The 20,163-nt window shown below is 30.5% G+C and overlaps 3 protein-coding genes across 4 annotated transcripts; all 3 read right to left on the bottom strand.

Moving 5' to 3' along the window:
- Positions 1-1,713: 1,713 nt before the first annotated feature.
- On the bottom strand, positions 1,714-5,107 carry LOC107463613 (protein NUCLEAR FUSION DEFECTIVE 4). Its single transcript, XM_016082440.3, has 3 exons — positions 4,708-5,107; positions 2,767-3,710; positions 1,714-2,542 (listed from the first exon to the last, which is right to left on the bottom strand). Exons 1-3 carry the CDS (start codon positions 5,050-5,052, stop codon positions 2,032-2,034), a joined length of 1,800 nt encoding a protein of 599 aa, XP_015937926.1. The 5' UTR covers positions 5,053-5,107; the 3' UTR covers positions 1,714-2,031.
- Positions 5,108-8,600: 3,493 nt separating this feature from the next.
- Positions 8,601-12,003, bottom strand: LOC107463470 (thylakoid lumenal 17.9 kDa protein, chloroplastic). Its single transcript, XM_016082265.3, has 4 exons — positions 11,659-12,003; positions 11,032-11,146; positions 10,785-10,854; positions 8,601-8,959 (listed from the first exon to the last, which is right to left on the bottom strand). Exons 1-4 carry the CDS (start codon positions 11,958-11,960, stop codon positions 8,730-8,732), a joined length of 717 nt encoding a protein of 238 aa, XP_015937751.1. The 5' UTR covers positions 11,961-12,003; the 3' UTR covers positions 8,601-8,729.
- A 1,041-nt stretch (positions 12,004-13,044) lies between these two features.
- Positions 13,045-17,395, bottom strand: LOC107463583 (protein-tyrosine sulfotransferase). Of its 2 annotated transcripts, none has more exons than XM_016082397.3 (13): positions 16,992-17,395; positions 16,760-16,825; positions 16,436-16,598; positions 16,272-16,343; positions 15,804-16,092; positions 15,309-15,449; positions 14,904-15,008; positions 14,658-14,799; positions 14,302-14,348; positions 14,115-14,183; positions 13,897-14,016; positions 13,596-13,727; positions 13,045-13,410 (listed from the first exon to the last, which is right to left on the bottom strand). In XM_016082397.3, exons 2-13 carry the CDS (start codon positions 16,806-16,808, stop codon positions 13,270-13,272), a joined length of 1,470 nt encoding a protein of 489 aa, XP_015937883.1. In that variant the 5' UTR covers positions 16,809-16,825; positions 16,992-17,395; the 3' UTR covers positions 13,045-13,269. The 2 variants fall into 2 exon arrangements, with proteins under 2 accessions (XP_015937883.1, XP_015937884.1); XM_016082398.3 differs by having other exon boundaries at positions 13,045-13,407.
- Between the last annotated feature and the right edge of the window lie 2,768 nt (positions 17,396-20,163).

Below are 20,163 nucleotides of genomic sequence, written 5' to 3'. Positions count from 1 at the left end.
ACAGTATCCATTAACTCATATCCTATTTCCAAGGCAAAAGTAAACAACGAGTTTGATGACATATGAATATTAAATTCAAACTTTAATGCTATTAATATAATAAATACGGATGTATACAAATTTAGAAAGGAGAATATATATCAAATCGCTACTACAAAAATAATTTTTAACGATCATTTATTTATTTTTAGTGGTAATAAAAATAGTTGTTAATATGTTTATCGTAAATTGAATTTTAATCGGCTTATACTTTATCGTTAAAAGGTTTTAGCAATAGCTACATAATTTTTAGTAAATTTTTTTTAATAAATATAAAAAATATATAATTATCATTATAAGATGTAATAATAACAATAAATATATTATTATCATAGAAACATAAATTAAATATATTCGTTTTGGAGCATAAGGACGAATTTGTTCATTAATAATTTGTTCCCCATTTACATCATCAGGCAAAACGAGTAGTTCAGTCTCCACCCCCTCTAGGTCAACATTCTCCGTTGTCGTTTTGAACCCCAACTCGACAGAAGGGTATAATTGTCACGCGTTTTATAAGGTGAGAAATTTAAATGTATTTTTCAATTTTAAGGGACAAAAATGTCTGCATTTAAGGTTAGAGACTTATTTGTCTTTTATTCTAAATTTTTGTTAGTTGTCTATGGTATCTTTCAGTCCAATAAACTAAAGATTAATCTGTCGCGAATTTGAGTTCTATTTAAGGGTTTGTCGTTGACCAATGAGTTATTGCATACACAAGGTAGAATTCAAATCCTAGACACTTACTTAAACGGACAAATGAGTTGACCACTCGACCAACTCAAGTTAATTCTCGTTTCAATTTTATATTCCACACACAACAATAAATACAATAATATCTTCAAACAACATGTCAGAGGCCCAAATCCACAAAAATGACAACAACATGGCCTCGGTTTCAATTATCCAGCCCATAGCTAATTAGAAAATATCTTTTAAAATATGATTTATAGTAAAGTTAAATTCTTATTTAGAATTTAATTTTGATGCAATGCCAGTATAAAATAGTTTTATATATGCATCTAATTACGTAATACTACATCAATAAAAATAACTATATTTTATTTTGATCACGTAAATGGTCATCTAAAAGAACAAATTTAATTGTACAACGGTGTAAAATTCCACTTTGTATTTTTAATATGGGGGTAGAAGGTGGTGTTTTTAAATAAGGTGAAAATTTTGTGTGTTTTTTATTTATATGGATACCACAAATCTAAGGGTCAAATTTGTAGTGTTTTTATTTTTTTTTGTTGATAACCACAAATCTGACATCAGATTTGTGGTTTAATTTTTTTTAAAATAATACAAATTTGAGGGTTAGACTTAAGTTTTTTTATTTTAAATTTTTTTCAATATACAAATCTGACCCTCAGATTTATAACCCTATGAAATCTAACCCTCAGATTTCTCTACTCCCCCAAATCTGAGAGTCCGATTTGTTACTCAAAATTTTAAAAAAAATCCATATTTAAGAAAAACACACCAATGATCTATGATGATGAATCACACACAATTTTTTTTCATATAAAAAAAATTAGCCGTAAAATTCTTCTTATTTATCAATAAACTAACCTAAAACTCCAAAAGTATGTAGTGGGTTTCAAACATCTTCAAGCTAAGAGTAAAAGGAGATACAAAATTCTTTTTTATTATTTTGATTTGGACATATTCTTGCATATGATCTCCAAGAAGGGATTTCTATATAAGCAAGCTCACATAGGCAATATGAATAAAACAATCTTGGACAAGAAAGGCCACAACAATTACACATAATAGACCATGTACACATCCAATACAACATTCAAACCTAGGATCTTTGTAACTTCAAGACATTGAATTCAAAAACACTGAATCTGTCTCCATTGTCCTATATTGTGGCCAAAAAATATATTCTGAGACACCTATTTTCTTGCACAAATAGGTTTGTGTCGCTCGATATCTATATTTCTATCCTGAGACAGTTTTCGAAAGCAACCTTAATGACACTACTCAAGATAGAGACTTCACATGAAGTTGCGCATAGAACCTCTTAGTCCGGTGGACTAAGATCAAGCTCAAAGCTGCAGCGAACAGACAAACCACTGCAAAGATTATACATGTTAGGGAAAAGCATATGTTTCCTTCACAAACAAGCGATTCTTCGTTTCTTGCGACATAAGGCAATGTAAAGTTCAATGAGGCCTTAAGACTCTGCATTCTCTGTTTTGCTTGCTGCTCTGCATAGTAGTCATATATTTTGCTCGCGACGAATCCGGACAAAAATAGAGATCCGGTTGGGCTAGCCACGGTGAGAAAATTGTACAAAGTTCCAAAGTTCTTCAAGCCAAATATCTCCGAAGCTGCAGCAATTGCAATTGACCAGTGTGCACCATAGCCAAAACCCGTTGATATGGCCACTACATAAACTTGACCAACCAAACCCATGGCATAGTAGGAGAGTCCCACTGCCATCATTCCTTGAACCACTGCCAATGCAAGAAGTCTCGAGTACGCAAAATTTCTATTTAGGGAAAAAGGGTACATCAGTAAAGGGATTATAGGATTTGGAGTTTTGATTTTGGAGGGAAAGGTAAGGATGTGAAATAATTGAAGTATAAAATGAATTAAGCTTTACACTTTAGAGTTCAAACCCTTCTGATCCTGACTTTCCTATCCAAAATCAAAACTCGCAACCAAACACTAGGCAGCACTAAAGTTCAAAATCAAGAAAGGAAGAGAGCAAACCTTACTATAACCTCTGAGAAAAAGCCACCGCCGACTCGGCCGAGGAAGTTTGATATGCTAATAACTGATATATACACGTTGACATTATTGTCTCCCAAGGACTGGCAAATCTGACCCATGTTGTTGATCATTGTCAAACCTGATCCACACCCCAAGACAATAGAGAAGAACATGATCAAGAAATCAGCCTTCATCAATGCTTGTGATAGGGTGAAATCGTCTCCTCGATGCGGCCCATTCTTCTGCTTCAGTTTCTTCACAGCTTCAGAGATTACTCGCGAAAGCTTAGCTTGAAACTTAACAATTTTTCCTGGCCTTTCGGTTACTGGCAGCCCTGTTTGCTTTTGAGCTTTATCTTCTTTGACAAGGCAAGAACTTGCACTAGTCTCACCATCTACCACACGCGTTGATGTACTTGTTCTTGTTTCTGGTTGAAGAAGGCTTTCTTGATCTAGATTTTGAGGTTGAGTAAAGAAAACCATAAAGATAGGAACTATAATTGGAAGCAAAATGAGAATGATCAAAACAATCGCAATTAATGTAATGGTGTTGTGGTCCAAATTGAACATGTTTTCTAGCATTAAAACCCCCATAAGGTATGCTGCTAAGAGAAGGCAAACGCTATAGATGAACATGAAGCCAGAACCATCCTCAGAGGATCTAGAAGATTGCTTGTTGTAGCTTTCGACAGGCCTTATGATGAACATGAGAGCGCAAGAAACCATAGCAGGCCCAACTGCTATGACAAAAATCAGAGATGCTTGATCAGGGAAGCTGATCATTGCAACAATTTGAGTCCATATTGCGCCGCTTAAGCCAACAAAACCCTTCAGTATCCCCACCACCGGTCCTCGACTCTCCGGGAAACTTTGCACACAAGAAACTAGCGCGGCCGTGTTGTAATATGTAGATCCATTTTGTCCCAAGAAGATGAAAAAGCATAGCTGCAAATCACTGTCATGTTAAGAAAGTATTGACAGAATATGAATTGGAAAAAAAAAAAAGTATAGCAATTAGAAGAAACTCAAGATATAATCAAGTTAAAAATGCATAGTAATATGAATTAGGTAAGATAAATGTGACCTTGTTGATATATGATAATAACATATTATGTGAAGTCTCTCAAGGTTATAATAGATCATATGCTGAATTTTTTCGTTTAGGAATTTTATCAAACACTTTGTGGTCATTGTAAACCTCTCCACAATTCAACAACTTCTTGAACAGAACAAAGAAAGTTAGAAAGACATAATATCCACGAACCAACTAACAGATTTTTTTATTAATCATTATCTGCGCAAACAAATTAAAATAGTAAACAAATAAACAATATATAGCACTATTAAGGGGGTAATAATTGAGAAATAATGGTAGACATATATAGTTTAAACCTAAAAGAGTAATAATGCACTAATCATTCATTAATCTTACGACTATACCTAATTCAACTTCAAAAATTAACCGAAAAAATGCAGTATTAGGATTTCAACAATTAACAAAATCAAAGAGTAAGTTTCTAAAATGTACTTCATTGATTTTACGCATAAATTAAAATTAAACAATTGTGACATATTTTAAAAATATTATTTACATAAAAATATTTTTATACAAAAATGATAACTAAAATATAAATATCTTAAGTGTCATTAGGCATTAAACTATTTGTAAGAAATGGTTTAACAAAAGAATTGTTTCAAACTAGAAAAATATTAAAAATTAAGGTACCACATTATACTAATTTATGATAGTAGCTACTTCACATTTTTATAAAAAAGTGATATTGTAAACAGTTAGATATTTCAACCATGTTTGACTGAATTATCTAACTATTCACAATATTATTTTTAAATGAAAATATTTTCGTGGAAGTAATTACTATTTATGGTGAACTAATTTACTCAAAAGAAATTTGGATAGTGAGTAACTAACTAACTAACTTACCATCCACAAAGGCAAAGAAGGAAGTCTATGAGTGACAACAAGCCAAACAAGGCCATAACCAAAAACATTCTGAATAACCCCAACAAGAATGACCCTCCAAGTTGGTGAAACCTCACTGATCTTACCAGCAAGGAGTCCAACGTTGTCACCAAGATCCTTTGCAACACTCAAAAACGCCACTTGTTGCTGATTGTATCCCATGCTGCTCTTGATCACTGGAGAAATGCTCCCAAACATGTATGATGTTCCTGCAAATGACATGTCCCATATTGCACACACAAACACTACCCATCTGTGTCCTATGAACTCCTTCATCTTGTTCTTCTTCTGCATTGAAACAACCATGTTATGTGTTGCTTCAGGTTGCTCTATATCTTGCTCCTTTTTGCCACTAGTTTTCTTGAATGATTGTGGGGTTAACTTGTCAAGTTAGCATTATAACCAGTATATATAATGAAGGAAGGTATGCACTCATGTATCATTGAAGGTGGAGACTCACGTCTAGTTGTATTCACTTGAAGTTGATAGCTAAAAGTCTTTAAATAATTTAACATATTTAACTAAATTAAAATATAACAATTTTTAATTATCAACTTCAGATAAAAACAAAAATAGTTGCAGGTAAGCTTTTGGAATTTGGATTCTTTAAAGTTTGAATTTTATTTTAGAGAGTAAAGTATGATCTCTCACTATTAATTTCATAGGTGGGACCAATAATAAATATGAAAGAGAAACTATTCAAGAGTAAAAGATCACACTTTACTCTCTAAAGTAAAATTCAAACTTTAAAATATCCGAATCCGAGTTTTTGCTATCATTGAATGTAGGTATTATTTAGATCATATTTGTCATTTTGTGTGTGTATTAGTACTATATTTTTAAATTGATTCAAATATACATTTTTTTTTATTTTGTATAATTAGATTTAATGTAAAGTATATATAAGATATAAGTATTACCTCTTATATTATATGGCGAAAAAGTTTTGATGTGCATTTAACTAAAAATATTATCATTGTTTTCTTTATATATATTATCACATTAAAAATAAAAAGATTACAAAAATATCTCTCATATTGAGAATGTGATATAAGAGTTAGTAACATCCGAATTAATCTCTAATAAATTTTAAAATAGATCATCAACAGATTTTTGTTACACTGAAAGTCTTAAAAATTATTTTTATTGAATAGATTAGTCTTTTGATCACTTTCAATTAAAATTTTAATATGTATGTTGAACAAATAAATTTTTTAATAAGATCCTGTTTAAAATCTTTTAGGGACCAGTTTAAATGTTGACTATAAATTTTATATCTCATTTAGTGATATAGAAAGAAATGTGTGTTAACTTAATATATCCAAAATTTTGTAAGGACGAAAATATCTTTCTTATTAAGAGAAAATCCATTGAAGAATACTTTTAAACTGCTGGATATTTGTGATAGCCTATATCTTAATACTAAAGATGATAGTTTTGTAATTATAGTAAAGATATTTCTTAGTGTCTCTCTCTTGATCACTTTCCATCATGGAATTGATACTTCTTTGGAAGATATTATTCTATTAAAGGTGTTGGAGTCTCAAAAAGAAATAGGGAAAATTTAATCCCAAGGACCACTAACAATAAATAATTATTAAAAAGGACGACTAATTATATTAAACTTATTTCAAAAGACCAATTTAAATCAATTTAAGAAAAAGGATTAAATAATTATTTTAAATAGACAATCATATCTTTAATCAATTTTTAACATTAAAAAATATTAAAAAAACCCTAATTCGTTTTTTTTAATTTCTAAATCCCTAAATTTAATAACTCTAAATTTTTAATCTTCTTTTATAAATATTGTAATATCTAAAATCTTACTCATCTAAGTCTCTAATTCTATTTATACTTAAAAGTAGAGAATCAATTGAAGAAATTTATCAAAAAAAATAAAAGAAAAGAAATCGCCAATTAACAAAGTAAGTTTTATAGCCTAATTTAGAAAATCTAAGAATTTTTTTTATATACAAATTTATTTTGCCTTGAGACTTGGTTATGGTTATTCTTTGAATTATCTTTGATAATTAATTTTGATATGTGATTTTTTGTGAAAAAAATTAAAATTACACTAAAAGTAAAGATGAATAATGAATTGAAACTGAAAAAATTAAAAAGATTTTTTTTGTTTGATATTTAAAATATCATTAGAGATTAATTAATAACGTTATTGTGCTTTTAAAATAATATGTTGGTCCTTCTTTATAAGTTTTATTTAAATAAGTTCTTTTTAATAATAATGATGTTGGTCCTTCTTTATAAGTTTTATTTAAATAAGTTCTTTTTAATAATAATGATATAATTTAATTAGTCTTTTTTATTAATTGGCTTTTGTTAACTGTCCTTCTTGCCAATACTCCCAAAGAAATATCAGGCCTTTTAGATCCATCACATCATGTAGGGCTCAACCTTTTGTATGTGATGCTGAAAAAAATATTAAAAAGTATATTTCAAAATTATAAAAACTAAGAAATAATGATGATTTTTGTGTAGAAGAATGTGGTTCAGAAGCACACATATGTATATATTATAGTATAGGCAGTTGTTAACAACTGGTTATATATGATGATAAGTCATTTGAACTTATAATAAGTGAATAAAATTTAAATCTGAATAAAAGATATTTATGATATTTACATCTATGGTAACATGTATAACTAGCATTTTTTGTCAATTTTTTTTTTCAAAAATAAATAAAAAAATTATGTTTTTCCTCTGTTAGTCATAAAAGGGCAATACTATTGATCTCTTTATTCCCAATGCCTAAGATTAAGTAGTAATTTACCATCCTTCCTCACAAGAAATTCTCTACCTTGGTTTAAAATTTGGAAAGTACATAGAATATTAAATTATTAATTATTCCGTGTTGTTCTAAATAGGGGTGGAAACAGGCCAAGGCTGTCATACAGTTGATTGGTCTGAGCCTGGTCCGTAGTTTGTTATAAGTTCTTTATAAATTACTAGGCTTGGTCTGTTATTCAGCCTGGCCTGGCCTGAAGCCTGTTAAAAAATCTGATAATTTTTTTTACAAAAATAAAAATATTATTTAAAAAATTATTTTTTAATAAAAATAGTTATATGTAATATGTCATATATTTAATATTTATAAAAAATTTTAAACTTTTAACATATTTAAAATATACAAAAATATTTATAATAAAATATAATAAATTTAAAATATCTCATAATTTTATTAATAATAAATAATTATTTATATATTTAATTATATTTTAACAGTAGTCACCAAAAAAAAAATTATATATTAACAGGCCCAGGCAGGCCTGACAGGCCTATAAAGCTAATTAGTAAGCCTGGGCCTAGTCTATTAATATATTAAGACTTTTAAAAGAGTCTAGGCCTGTACCTATTTTATAACAGGCCAGACCAGGCCAAACACAGGCCAGGCTACAGGCCCCTGACAAGCCGTCTGACTTTTTTCCACTCCTAGTTCTAAGGTATTTGCAACTATTTATTTATTTTAGTTAAGTGGAGTGCATCAAAAGCTAAAATATTTATATATTTTTTTTTTCAACTTAAATTTTTAGAATAAATATTTTTATAATATATTGTCAAAATATTTTATGATTAAAAGATTTAGAATCTGTCTCTTATTACTTCCAAAAGAAAAGAATTTCAATATGATATAAACAATTAAAAATTTCACGTAAACCTAAAATAAAAAATTGTTACACAAAAAACATATTAAAAATATAATTATTCGTGTATTTATTTTTGTCAATTTAAATTTTTAGAATAAATAATTTTATGACACATTAAAACAAAAAATATTGAATCATATCCAGAAATATGTTTCTGTCTTGGTGAGTTTGAGACTCTGAGATTAATAATACTAAAATGTAAAATATAATAGAACTTTGTTATTTATATATTTGATATATATGAGAATTGTGTTGATGACATTGAATCAATAATGAATGAACTTTGCTAGTTTGATACAAATAATTGAAAGTGCATTATTATTGTTGTTCTTGCATGGAATCAAAAGTTGGAGCATACCATCCCAATTGGTCTCCAATTTGCTTGAGTCTTGATTGTTGACCCTTAGAATCTCCAAATGCTGTTGTGAAAGGGTATACATAAGTTACTTTTGTTGCCATACATCTGTATAAAACTACATCACCTTTCACTAGAAATTCAAGTACATCTCTATCAAACCCTCCATCAACTTCTGCTTGCAGATATTGCCCTGCATATATATGAATTATTCCTAGTATTAATGAAGTTATCATAAGTAGAACTTCATTCTTATATTGTTGCTTATGGTATATTGTTTTCTTTTTGTTAGATATATAATTATTCATTTTTTTTGTCTGATATTTTAATTTTTGGATAAAATATATTTTTTGTCCTTGAAATTTAGCAAAAATTTCAAAAATATCTATAAGTTTTATTTTGTTTTAATTTCATCCCAAAAGTTTTTTATTTACATCAAATATATCCCTGATAGCTAAATTTTTAAAAAATTTAAGATCAATCCAACAAAAATACATGAAAGTTATGTTTGATTTGTTTGCGTTGAATGTTGTTCTTATGAAATTATTGTTAAATTGGTCCTAAATTTTTCGAAAAATTAGCTGTTAGGAATATATTTGATGTAAATCGAAAATTTTTAGGACAAAATTAAAAGAAAAAAAACTTATAGATATTTTTAAAATTTTTATCAAATTTCAAGAACAAAAGATATACTTTATTCCAAAATTTTATTAATGGATAATGATACGAATAGTTATATCTAACATTTTATTTCACGAAAGACTAATTTTGGAGTTGATCTGTAAAGTTTACATAAATTCTTTTTTCCTCTTTTTTTTTGTTTTATACTAAAATTCTTTTTTTTATAATAATAAAAATCGAACTCTATATTTTTTGTTATAAAAACTCTAATATTATATCATAAAACAACTTACATGACAATGCTCATTCTTGTAAATTAAGATAGAATTTCATTATAAGACAAAGGTAAATATATTTACACTGCAATATTAAGAATGGATAAGATATATAACAATACATGTTTGACTATTTAATAGTTTAACCCTTAAGAAGAAATGGTTCATGAATCATGACACTTTTGGTAATTAATGTAACTTCCTATATCATTGTTGCTACTTACTGGTATTAATAACAAATAGGGTAAATTATAGTTTTTGTCCTTAAAAATATTTTTAGATTTTATTTTATTTTAATTTTATCTAAAAAATATCTAATTTGTATTAAATATATTCTCTGACAACTAAACTTTTAAAGAAATTTAGGACCAATTCATTAACAATTTTATTAAAACAACCTTTAATCCAAGCAAATCAAGCATAATTTTCATGTATTTTTGTTGGATTGGTCTTAAATTTTTTGAAAATATAGCTGTTGAGAGTATATTTGATGCAAATCGAAAAATTTTAAGACGAAATTGAAACAAAATAAAATTTAAGAGTATTTTTAAAATTTTTTATTAAATTTTAAAGACAAAAAATATTCTTTACCCTAACAAATTTGTATATTAATTAAAAGCTGAATAGAGCAAGTTACATTAGTTTAGACTAGCTTTTGCTGTGTTCAAAACTCAAGAGAGTTTATGATAGAAGTTTTGAAAAGAATGGTCAAATTATAAAAAGTTGATATAAAATCAAGAAAAAAGGACAAATAGGTCCTTGACCTTTTGATCCGCAAATATTTAAGTTTTTGATAATTTGAAAATATATTTAAGTTTTTGACCTTTTCAAAACCTGGATATATCGATTTCTCATGTTCACTTGAGTCTGTGACTCAACAGAAAAATCAAACTTGACTCCCGTTGTACTGACCTGGTTGATACGGATGCACACGTAAGAGAGTTTTTAAAATTGGACAAATTAAACTCAAGAATCAATATGTCAGTATTTTGAAGAGTTCAGGGACTTAAATGTATTTTTAAATTCTCAGATACTTAAATGTCGACCAAAAAGTGGGGATGAATTTGTCCTTTTCTCTAAAATCAAACATGGATTAAGTCTTCACAGTGCAATATGCATTACCATCAGGGGTATCTTCCACAGCCTGAAATTTCACATTTTTCTGGGTCTTTAGTATTGCTTCCCGCAATTTCTGGGGAAAAAAATAGAAAAAATGGGAGAAAATTCAAGAGATGATCATGAGGAATGGCTAGAAGACATAAATGTAAAATGCAAATGTAACAAGAAAGTCACAAACAAAGAAATTAGGATAAAAGAAACACAGGGCACTTTTGATTGATTAATGATTAATGATATAATATATAGTAACCTCAATAGCATTGTCTGAGGAATTTTCTGGAATTGTCCAAGGGAGTTCAAATGATGAAGACTTAGCATTTGTTGATATACATCCTGGATTGAATGATGGACATGGTCTAATTTTTCTGCAAGAGAATAATAATGTACAAAAAGAGTTTTGGTAATTATAACTCCTTTTTATTAAAAAAAAAAACACTATAAAACATGCTATAAACTACAAAATTGAACAAAATTTCACTTATACATAAAACTTAGTCTAATATATAAGTTTAAAGAATAAACATTTAAATTAGTTCAGATGAGATACTTTACTCTCTAACAAATTTCACTTATACATAAATCTTATTCCTATTGTTTATCTTATCCTATTCTAAAAAATAAACGCAGTCTTAGTTCTTAAAAATATCATTATGAAACAAATTTGTTCTCTCAGAAATTGTCTAAGTAATTCTTAAGACTTCTAGAAAGTACGACTGAACTAATTTGTCTGATAAAAATAATTCTCTAAAATAAAAACTAATTAGTAATTAGATGCAAAATATTCAACAAAGAATTCTAGAAGAACAATTTGGATATCTATTCAAAATTAAAAATAGACAAGGCAATATATGATGAATAATTGAGAATTTTGACATACCCATTTTCCAGTCCAAGCTGTAAGTTCTTGGATTGAGAGAAAGGAGTTGTGGGAGAGATTGGTGGAGGGAATGATTGAGAATTGAGGGAAGGAATTGCAAGTGAATAATGGAAGGGAGAGGTTAATGTTGAAGCTGCAAGGGCCAAAGACAGAAGATTAGGTAGGACCCTGCTTTGTCCACCAAGTTTTGGATTGTGAGGGTGAGTTTTCTTCAGTGTTGGAAGAAGATTGTTGGTGTTTGTGGAAGAAGAAGAAGAAGAAGAAGTAAGAGGAGGGAGGAATGATAGAATCATAAAACTCATGACTTCATGAAAGTGAAGTCAGTTTCTCTATCCATCTCTTCAGTTAAAAGCTTGTTAGAGCCACACAAGTATGTAGGTTGTTGAATGTTAATCCTTTGTTGAAAAGTGAAAGTACAAATTTACAGTTACATACTGCATTTCAAACTAAAAAGTGTTTGAGGGTATTAGATAAAAAATTAATTTTAAATAATTACTTTTTATATTAAATACGTAAATGGTTATCTAAGAGAACGGTCATAATTGCACGATTGTGTAAAACATTTTATATTCTTAGTGCATCAAAACTAAATTTATTAGATAAATAATAATAATAATAAAATATTTTACACAGCAATGTATTTACAGTTTTGTTTATAATTATTCACACACACACAATTATTACATTAAAAATGATGTTTCATAATGTATTGGATAAATTGAATTGAAATTCCTTTATAACTTAATATTAATATGATCAATTTTTTATGTACATAGTATCCCATCAATAAAAATAGATCAATATTATTTTCATTTTCCATTGAAAACCTTTTTCATTATTATTGAGGTAAAGATTAGTCCATTTAAGTTTGGTTAGATTTGCCTCTATAAAGCTAGAAAACTAAACATACATTAAAATCAATTTTTTATGAATTCATATTATTTTAAAAATCTTACACTATTTGTCCAATTAAATATTGCATTTATATGATTTTTTACACAGTGGATAATCCAAATACTAATGTAATAATACATCTACATAACAAACCTCATAGTGTATACAATTGAAAGCAAGTGTACTGTAGAATATGAAGGATACAGGTGTCCAATCAATTATTTCACCATTTTGGAATGCTCAATTATATCTGTTCAGTACAATGTAAATCAAAACCTTTCGTTCAAGATAAAGTTAGCAACTTCTGCAAAGCTGTGTTTAAATAAGAGTGAAATATAACATATTGCTTGATACAAGAAATTTACTATACTTGAGGTGGTAAAAAAAAAAAATCTCATGTAAACAAATTCCCTGTGACTTGATACATGATAGAGGTAAATGACGTCGTTTAATCTATGGGAATTTTGATAAGAGTGTAGAATATGAAGAGTATAAATAAGGGCCCAATCTATTGCTCTGAATTTTCCTTATAATCATATACTTGTATGTGTAGAACTGGTTGGTACAAAAATACCATCATGATCATAACAGTTTATAGTTGCACCGAAATGTCTAAATGGTTAAAACAGAAAGAACCCCCAACCAAGACTTGAGAATTGAGCTTTCTATATGAAGGGACAAAACTAGGAACAAAAAGATGGCACTTTAGTACAGTTCTTACTTAATCTTCAACGTTCTTCTTCTCACATTTACAATTAGTAGCGATACGAAAATGAGGAAGGCAAAAGTAATTGCCAATGGAAGGAACTTCCAGAAAGTGATTTCAGAGGCATTGCTTGATATATTGTCCCATCTCTGCTGCATTTAGCAAAGGTAAAAAGCAATCAAAATTAAAAAACACGGAAACATGCAAGTCGCGAGAAACAGGCCAATTCATAGTTAAGCCAACTTCATAGCCTAATAAATATATCTTTTGTTACTTATCCTAACTATTTTAATACCTGTAGAGGAAATACAAGAAAGATCAGACCTTCAACACATACCTCAGTGAACATCCGCATTGTAGCTTTATGTTGTTTATCGAAAATGGCTCTTGCATACTCGTAAAGCTCTAAGTCCAGGTCATTAAGAGACCGTATCTCTTGGAGAACATCTTCACTAACTCGAAGCCGTGCCTGTAAAATCATAAGAGTCATCGGCAAGGGATAGCACAACACTGCAAGTTAATGGTAGGCTTTTAAATTATCCAATGCCCAAGTCAAACAAGCAACAAGACCAGGTTTCATGCTTCATTGAACAGAATTGTGGAATGATATTCTTTTAGCATTATATCTATTTATTTACCTCCTTAGTAAAGTTCACTGGAGAAATCCCCTTCAAAGAAGCGATACGCCGGCTTGACTGGGCCTTGCGTAAATTAGAGATGCAGCCTTCATAAGCATCCATGAGCTCTTTAGCAGACATCTGAAATCGATGAAAAATAAGCATGCAATCAGAGATTGGAAATAAACTATTTGATAAATTCATAAAACCGGCATAGTTGTTGTGTGAAACATCTTTACCTTCAACTTTGTTGCTTCACCACTGTCACTTGAAGTAACCTCACTTGCTACTGTCTCTGAGGTACTATTCTGTCTTGAAGGGAGAAATGCTATAAGAGTGCTTCCCTTTATATTTTTTAATGAAAAGGGATTTACCCTCACTCAAACTTTAATAACCAAGTAACATCAAGAAAGAGGTGCTTCTTACCTGATGTTCACTGCTATCAGGATCAAAATCCAAAACTGAACTCTGTTCTGCAGTACATGTACAACAACGATAGATGTCATTGAATTTTATTTTTATTTTTTTTAAAGAAAAAATAAAAGATATGGCCAACAGCCCAAGACTAAACATAAGATGACAACATCAATGTCTACCAAAGTTCAGTGTAAAACGCGATATTAGAATATTAGACAAGCTCGCCGATATCATCTGAAAGCATTACATGCACAGGTACATAGCCTTAGCTCTAAATTCTGTACTAATTTTACAGCCCCTTTGTAACCTACCCCAAAGTTTGACCGAAACTGAAAATTGCTAATAAAGTTATATAATACACTAACCTGTTTTATCAACAAGCTCCAGGGTAGTGTTTGGAGCATTAAGCTGTGATATAACCTGAGCACCAACCACATTTGCAAACATAGTTGCAGATTCTCTATGCTCTTCAGTAAGACCAACATATAACATATTATCCAGTTTCTTCTGCAAGATGTACAAGCACAAGAAACACATATTGAGAAAAGGAACAGGGAGAAGCTGAGAACTACATGTTGAAATTATCACAACTTCCAAAGCTTATTTATTACCTTTGCAACTTGTAGCACATATTTGCCAAGAATCTTGTACTTCTGTACACAATGGCGCACTTCGTGTGCTTCTGCCAGATAAGAATTGTTCGTCAAACCTGCAACCTGATAGTCAGAGTCAAATTTTTTTATTGATTATGGTCACCACTACCAAGAAACTAATTAATACAATGTGATGTAAATTATAGTCAAATGAAAATATATTCATGATTCATCCATATTTTCTTGTGGCAATAATCAACAACATAAGATTTGACCAAAAAAAAAGAAAGAAAGAAAGAAATTCTTGCCAACAAATTCTAGTTGAACCACTATTTGAGAAATCAGCATAACACATATCATGGCAATTGCATAAAATGATGACTTAAAATCCCTATACTTGTAAAGAAATGCAAGCTGAATTACTTGGAATGTGGCTCCGTTATGTACAATATCCCTGGCTGCAGGATGATTGATGTATTCATATAATGGCATTGCAAAATCTTCCATGTCATAATAATCATCCTTCTCTATTATATGCTGTCCGTTTCTGCGCCTTGCATCTCTCTGTCAATTTAAGGTCCACATAAATCATATATGCAACGCATCGAAATAGAGAACATCACGGAGTAAATAATTTACTTTCTCCTTGGCAAATTTGGGGATTTATGTTTCCATCGTCAACATAAGCAATTGGTTTAAACACATCTATGTCATAATCATACCATAAAAAACAAGTTATCCACCTAAACATAGACTACCTAGCAAGTCCAAGATTACTTTTCACACAAGAACCAGGCTAGATGCATATGCTCTTCAATGCTACTATATCAGCAATATCCATCCTCCTCTAATAAATGCTACTATAGATGGTCAGACACAGAACTTATTAGTAAGCTTTACAAATGAAACATGATATACCCTTTCAAAAAGATCTTGCCGCATCCATGGAACCAGATACTTCCATGGCCAGATATCCAGTGTACTAACTCCTTTGGTCTTAGAGCGCAAGCGTAAAGTCATTTGTGTTGCAGATGTCAAGTTGGGATGCACCAAAAATCTAGCTGCAACCTCTATTGAAAATTCATACATACTAAAGACACGATCTACCGGATCCCTAAGTATGGTAACAACTGAAGTTCTCGCCTTTGGAAGTTTGGATGTTATGCTATAGTCATCATGTGTAACTAACAGCCTGCATTTTGGTTTGCTACAAATTGACAAACACAGAGAAAACACTAAATAAGTAATCTGTTTTCAGTTTACAGTAAACTTTTGTATGTATAATATGGCTATTCAAGAACAAACTACAACCAACAGTAAGAATATTGTGAACTTAGAGAAGCTGCTACGCTTTACATCTGCATGATAGTAAGAACAAGATAGCACCTTGGATCAAAGCGCAACTTATCATAAGAGCGAGGGCATTCCAGAGAGTTGGGATACAATTTTTTCAAGAAACTGCAAAACACAAAGGTCGACAAACTTGTCAACAACACAGCTCAAAGTCATTCAGCTGCCTCAATAACTACATCATACAAAACAAAATTTACCAGTGGAAATATGTCCGCCCTCCCGTCCTAGGCACATGGAGGAAGAACAGCAAATCCCCCAGCGTGTGTTTATCCTCCCTGATTTCATTATCAAGGGAAGTGTATGCCCAACTCTTAACAACTCTCTCACAGTGCCCAAAATCACTTGCAAAAGCATCATTCACTAGCACCAAAACAATAAACATAGGAAAAACAATCAAAGTACTATAAGAACCATTCACTAGTACCATAAGATACGCACTCATGCATAGTTCTAAGTTCTAACACCTAAGTACTAAAAAAGAATAATTTAACCACATTTTTAAAATCATCCACCGTTGATACCTAATAAATTAAGAACCAGCAAAGCACAGAGCTTGAGAGCAGGATCCATGCACGAAATCCCTAATCCTGTAGCAGGCAATAGAAATCAGTCAGCAGAGTAAAAATCAGGAAAGAAAAATGACCAAAAAAATCACACAAAACCTAATAATATTTAAAAAAAACGAGGCATCAATTTCAAGGGATTCGAAACTACGGCAAGGGAAAATGGAACAGTAGTAGGTGATGGAGTTACCACAAGATCGAGGAGGACCCACTGGAAACAAAACCTTGTTGTTGGTTGAGAAAAAGGAGACCTTCTTTTTTCCGGGAAAAGGAATTTGCGACAACAATTATTGGCAGTGAAGTAATGAACAACACAACACAAAACAAAAGAGAATGAAAGGTTCTGAGGAGAGTCTTGTTTTCACTGTTTCAGGCTTTCAGCTACTGCAAGCTACTGTGCAATCTCTCTGGGAATGATGGGCAAAATGGTAATATTGCCAGGCTGAACTCTCCTCTGGACGCCGACGAAGATGACTCTCCTCTGAACGGCGACGGCGCTGCCTCTCGCCCGACGACAACGTTCTCTGAGGTTTCTCAGGCGCGCGACGCGACGACTGCTGCGGTGCCGGTGAGAGGGATATAATTACAATAAAATATTTTACATAACGATAAAATTAATTTTTTTTTTATAATTATTCACACACACGATATAAAAAAATAATTAGTTTGATGGACGTAGTATATATAATTGAATGTACACATAAAATTATNTCTTTTTTAATAAATTTTAATTAAATATTTATGTATTTTTTAAAAATAAAAGATTGCGTGAGCATGATATGACTCTAAAGTTTGATATAAACTTATGGTTGAGTGAAATGAAATTTTGTGTGAACAATTATAAAAAAGTTGGATTTTAAAAAAAAATAGTAAAGAAGTATGTAATAGTAAGTTTAACCTTATGATTTCTTTAGATCATATAGAGGATTGAGACGAGATATCCTCTCTTTTTTTATCTTTTTTTAATTTATGTAAAGGATTTATCTCATCTACTCCACATAGAAAAACAGAAATGCAAAATTATGATTTTGAGGCTAAACTACAAATGTCCTACTATTAATTTTTTTTTCTTTTTTTCTTTTTTGCAAACAACTCAATTCGTTTTAGTAAAGCTACGGAGGAAGCGCGTAAAAACTTAATAAATATGTTACAGGTATATTCCTCTATCAATGATCAAGTGAACATTTGGATAAGTCATTAGTATTTTTTGTTCTTAATACTCCTACTAAGACTAAAGAGTAATTGACAGCTATTTTGTATGTACTTCATGTGAAAAATCAGGATAAGTACCTAGATCTTCTCTCGATGATACAGAAATTTAAGAAGACTACTTTCACTTATGTTAAATATAAAGTTTTAATTAAAACAAATATAAAGTTTTAACAAAGTTCTAGCACTAGAAACGGTGATTATTTTTAATGAGTGAAAAAAAATCTCATTAATGTTGTAGTTAAAAATTAATGGGTAGAACAACTAATTGTAAAAAAATTAATTTGGAATCAACAATGATTAAACACTCATTTCGGCTTAGATATTGTACAAGTTATACTACATACAAAAATAAAAGATGTCGAAGACTATATTACCTGGCCAAGAGATAAAATGAATATTTATACAATGGTGTTTAGGTATCAAGGTATCAGATTGCTCATAATTTTTTACATGCACTTCTGGAACCTCTCCCAATCTAATGTCAACCGAAAAAAATTCTGGAACAAGTTTTGAGATTTGCAGCGCTAGCCAGTAAAAAATTTTCTATGAAAAAATAGTTATAGTAGAATTCTAGTCAGTTATAATTATACAGAAGAGTTGGTGGAATAATCTCTTTATGTTGATATTGTGGAGAGACAATCCTCCATTATTTGGTAAGCTGTAAAAATTTAAGATGGTGTGGAGTCTCTTTTGTTGATTAAAATTTTAAATCAACTTGCATGGACTAGAAGCTTCATGAAACATGGTTAAAGAATTGAAGAAGCAAAGTTTGAATTGAAAACAATAATCATTAATTTACTAGAAGATGTTGGAAATTTGAAGAATAACCAAGAACATTCAAGAGAGTAGTATAACTACAACATTCTACAACAATGAAGAAGTTCAAAATCAAATTGAATTGGAATTGAAAGAAAGTTGCACTCATCACCTCTATACTAGAAGAATCATGAAGTGCATTGAAAGGTTCAAGATTGATGACTAAACTTAATGAAGAATTTTCAAGATGTGCTAGAAATTACTTATTTGAATAGTCAAAGGAAGAAGCAAAGTTGGATAAGTATGTGTATTAAGAAGTTAGTAGAATCATAAACTTTTAGTATGAAACTTTGCCTATATAAAGGCATATATGCCTTATGTATTTTGTGTGTTCTATAATAAAATGTGTATGTTTTGAAATTATGAAATGAAAAAAAAAACATGATTATGTGAAGTCATTCTTTGTTCTATTATTTCATATGAGTATTAGTGAATTTGAGAGATGAAAAATTTGGTAGCGTCATTTATATGAGTGAGTGATCCTAGGGCCAATAAAGTATGGGTATTATACTTACATTTGGTATCAGAGCTGGTTAATCCAGCGCCTGGTGTTTGAGAGTTTGTGAGGTGTGGGAGAGTTCTCACATAGTTGTTTATTCATAGAGTCAGTATGGCAAACACTTTCAATATTGTGTGGTCCGGTCCCAAGTTAGATGGGAAACTTGATTATAGTTATTAGGAGACTTTGATGTCCACCCATTTGAAGGCCCAGAACCTGTGGAATTTCATTGAACCAGGTTTGCAAGAAGGAGCAGATGCTGCCCAACAGAGGAGAGATCAATTGACGCTATCTCAAATTAATCAAGGAGTAGATAATACGGTGTTTGACAAAATAGCAAATGCCAAAAGTGCAAAAGAAGCATAGAATACGTTGGAGCTGTCGTATAAAGGTGTAGATAAAGCTCAGAAAGCAAAGCTACAGTCTTTAAGAAGAGAATATGAAAGGTACGAGATGTCTAGCTCAGAAACCGTTGAGCAATATTTTACTCGTGTTACATATCTTGTCAATAAGATGAGAGTCTATGGAGAAGATATTCCCGATAGCAAAGTGGTGGAGAAAATTCTTCGCACCATGCCGATGAAGTATGACCATGTGGTGACTACGATACTAGAGTCCCACGATATGGATACTATGACGATTGCAGAGTTGTAAGGAACCATGGAAAGTCACATCAGTAGAATATTAGAGAAGTAAAAAAATCAACCGAGGAAGCCCTGAAAAGTCAAGTGAATTTAAACAATGTTGCAGAATCAAGCCGTACACAAGAAAGATGAGGTCATGGTTTTAATTTTTAAAGTAGAGGCAGAGGAAGTTTCAGAGGTAGAGGTCGTGG

Source organism: Arachis duranensis, chromosome 8, assembly GCF_000817695.3.
Source record: "Arachis duranensis cultivar V14167 chromosome 8, aradu.V14167.gnm2.J7QH, whole genome shotgun sequence".
Classification (NCBI taxonomy): Eukaryota; Viridiplantae; Streptophyta; class Magnoliopsida; order Fabales; family Fabaceae; genus Arachis; species Arachis duranensis.
Note: the sequence above shows the minus strand (reverse complement) of the source record. Positions and strands in the feature narration are given on the sequence as shown.

Bases quoted from the DNA above. Each gene is read 5' to 3' on its own strand.
- LOC107463470 (XM_016082265.3), bottom strand. From the start codon at position 11,960: ATGAGTTTTATGATTCTATCATTCCTCCCTCCTCTTACTTCTTCTTCT. The intron at 11,147-11,658 runs GTATGTCAAAAT...ATTCTCTTGCAG, and splicing joins CAGCTTGGACTGGAAAATGG to AAAAATTAGACCATGTCCAT. The intron at 8,960-10,784 runs GTAATGCATATT...ATATATATGCAG, and splicing joins TGTGGAAGATACCCCTGATG to GGCAATATCTGCAAGCAGAA.
- LOC107463583 (XM_016082397.3), bottom strand. From the start codon at position 16,808: ATGGATCCTGCTCTCAAGCTCTGTGCTTTGCTGGTTCTTAATTTATTA. The intron at 16,093-16,271 runs GTGCTATCTTGT...GTCAATTTGTAG, and splicing joins AAGTTGCGCTTTGATCCAAG to CAAACCAAAATGCAGGCTGT. The intron at 14,349-14,657 runs GTTAGTGTATTA...CATGTACTGCAG, and splicing joins GGAGCTTGTTGATAAAACAG to AACAGAGTTCAGTTTTGGAT.
- LOC107463613 (XM_016082440.3), bottom strand. From the start codon at position 5,052: ATGGTTGTTTCAATGCAGAAGAAGAACAAGATGAAGGAGTTCATAGGA. The intron at 3,711-4,707 runs GTAAGTTAGTTA...AGTGATTTGCAG, and splicing joins CTTCTTTGCCTTTGTGGATG to CTATGCTTTTTCATCTTCTT. The intron at 2,543-2,766 runs GTTTGCTCTCTT...TTCCCTAAATAG, and splicing joins TTCTCAGAGGTTATAGTAAG to AAATTTTGCGTACTCGAGAC.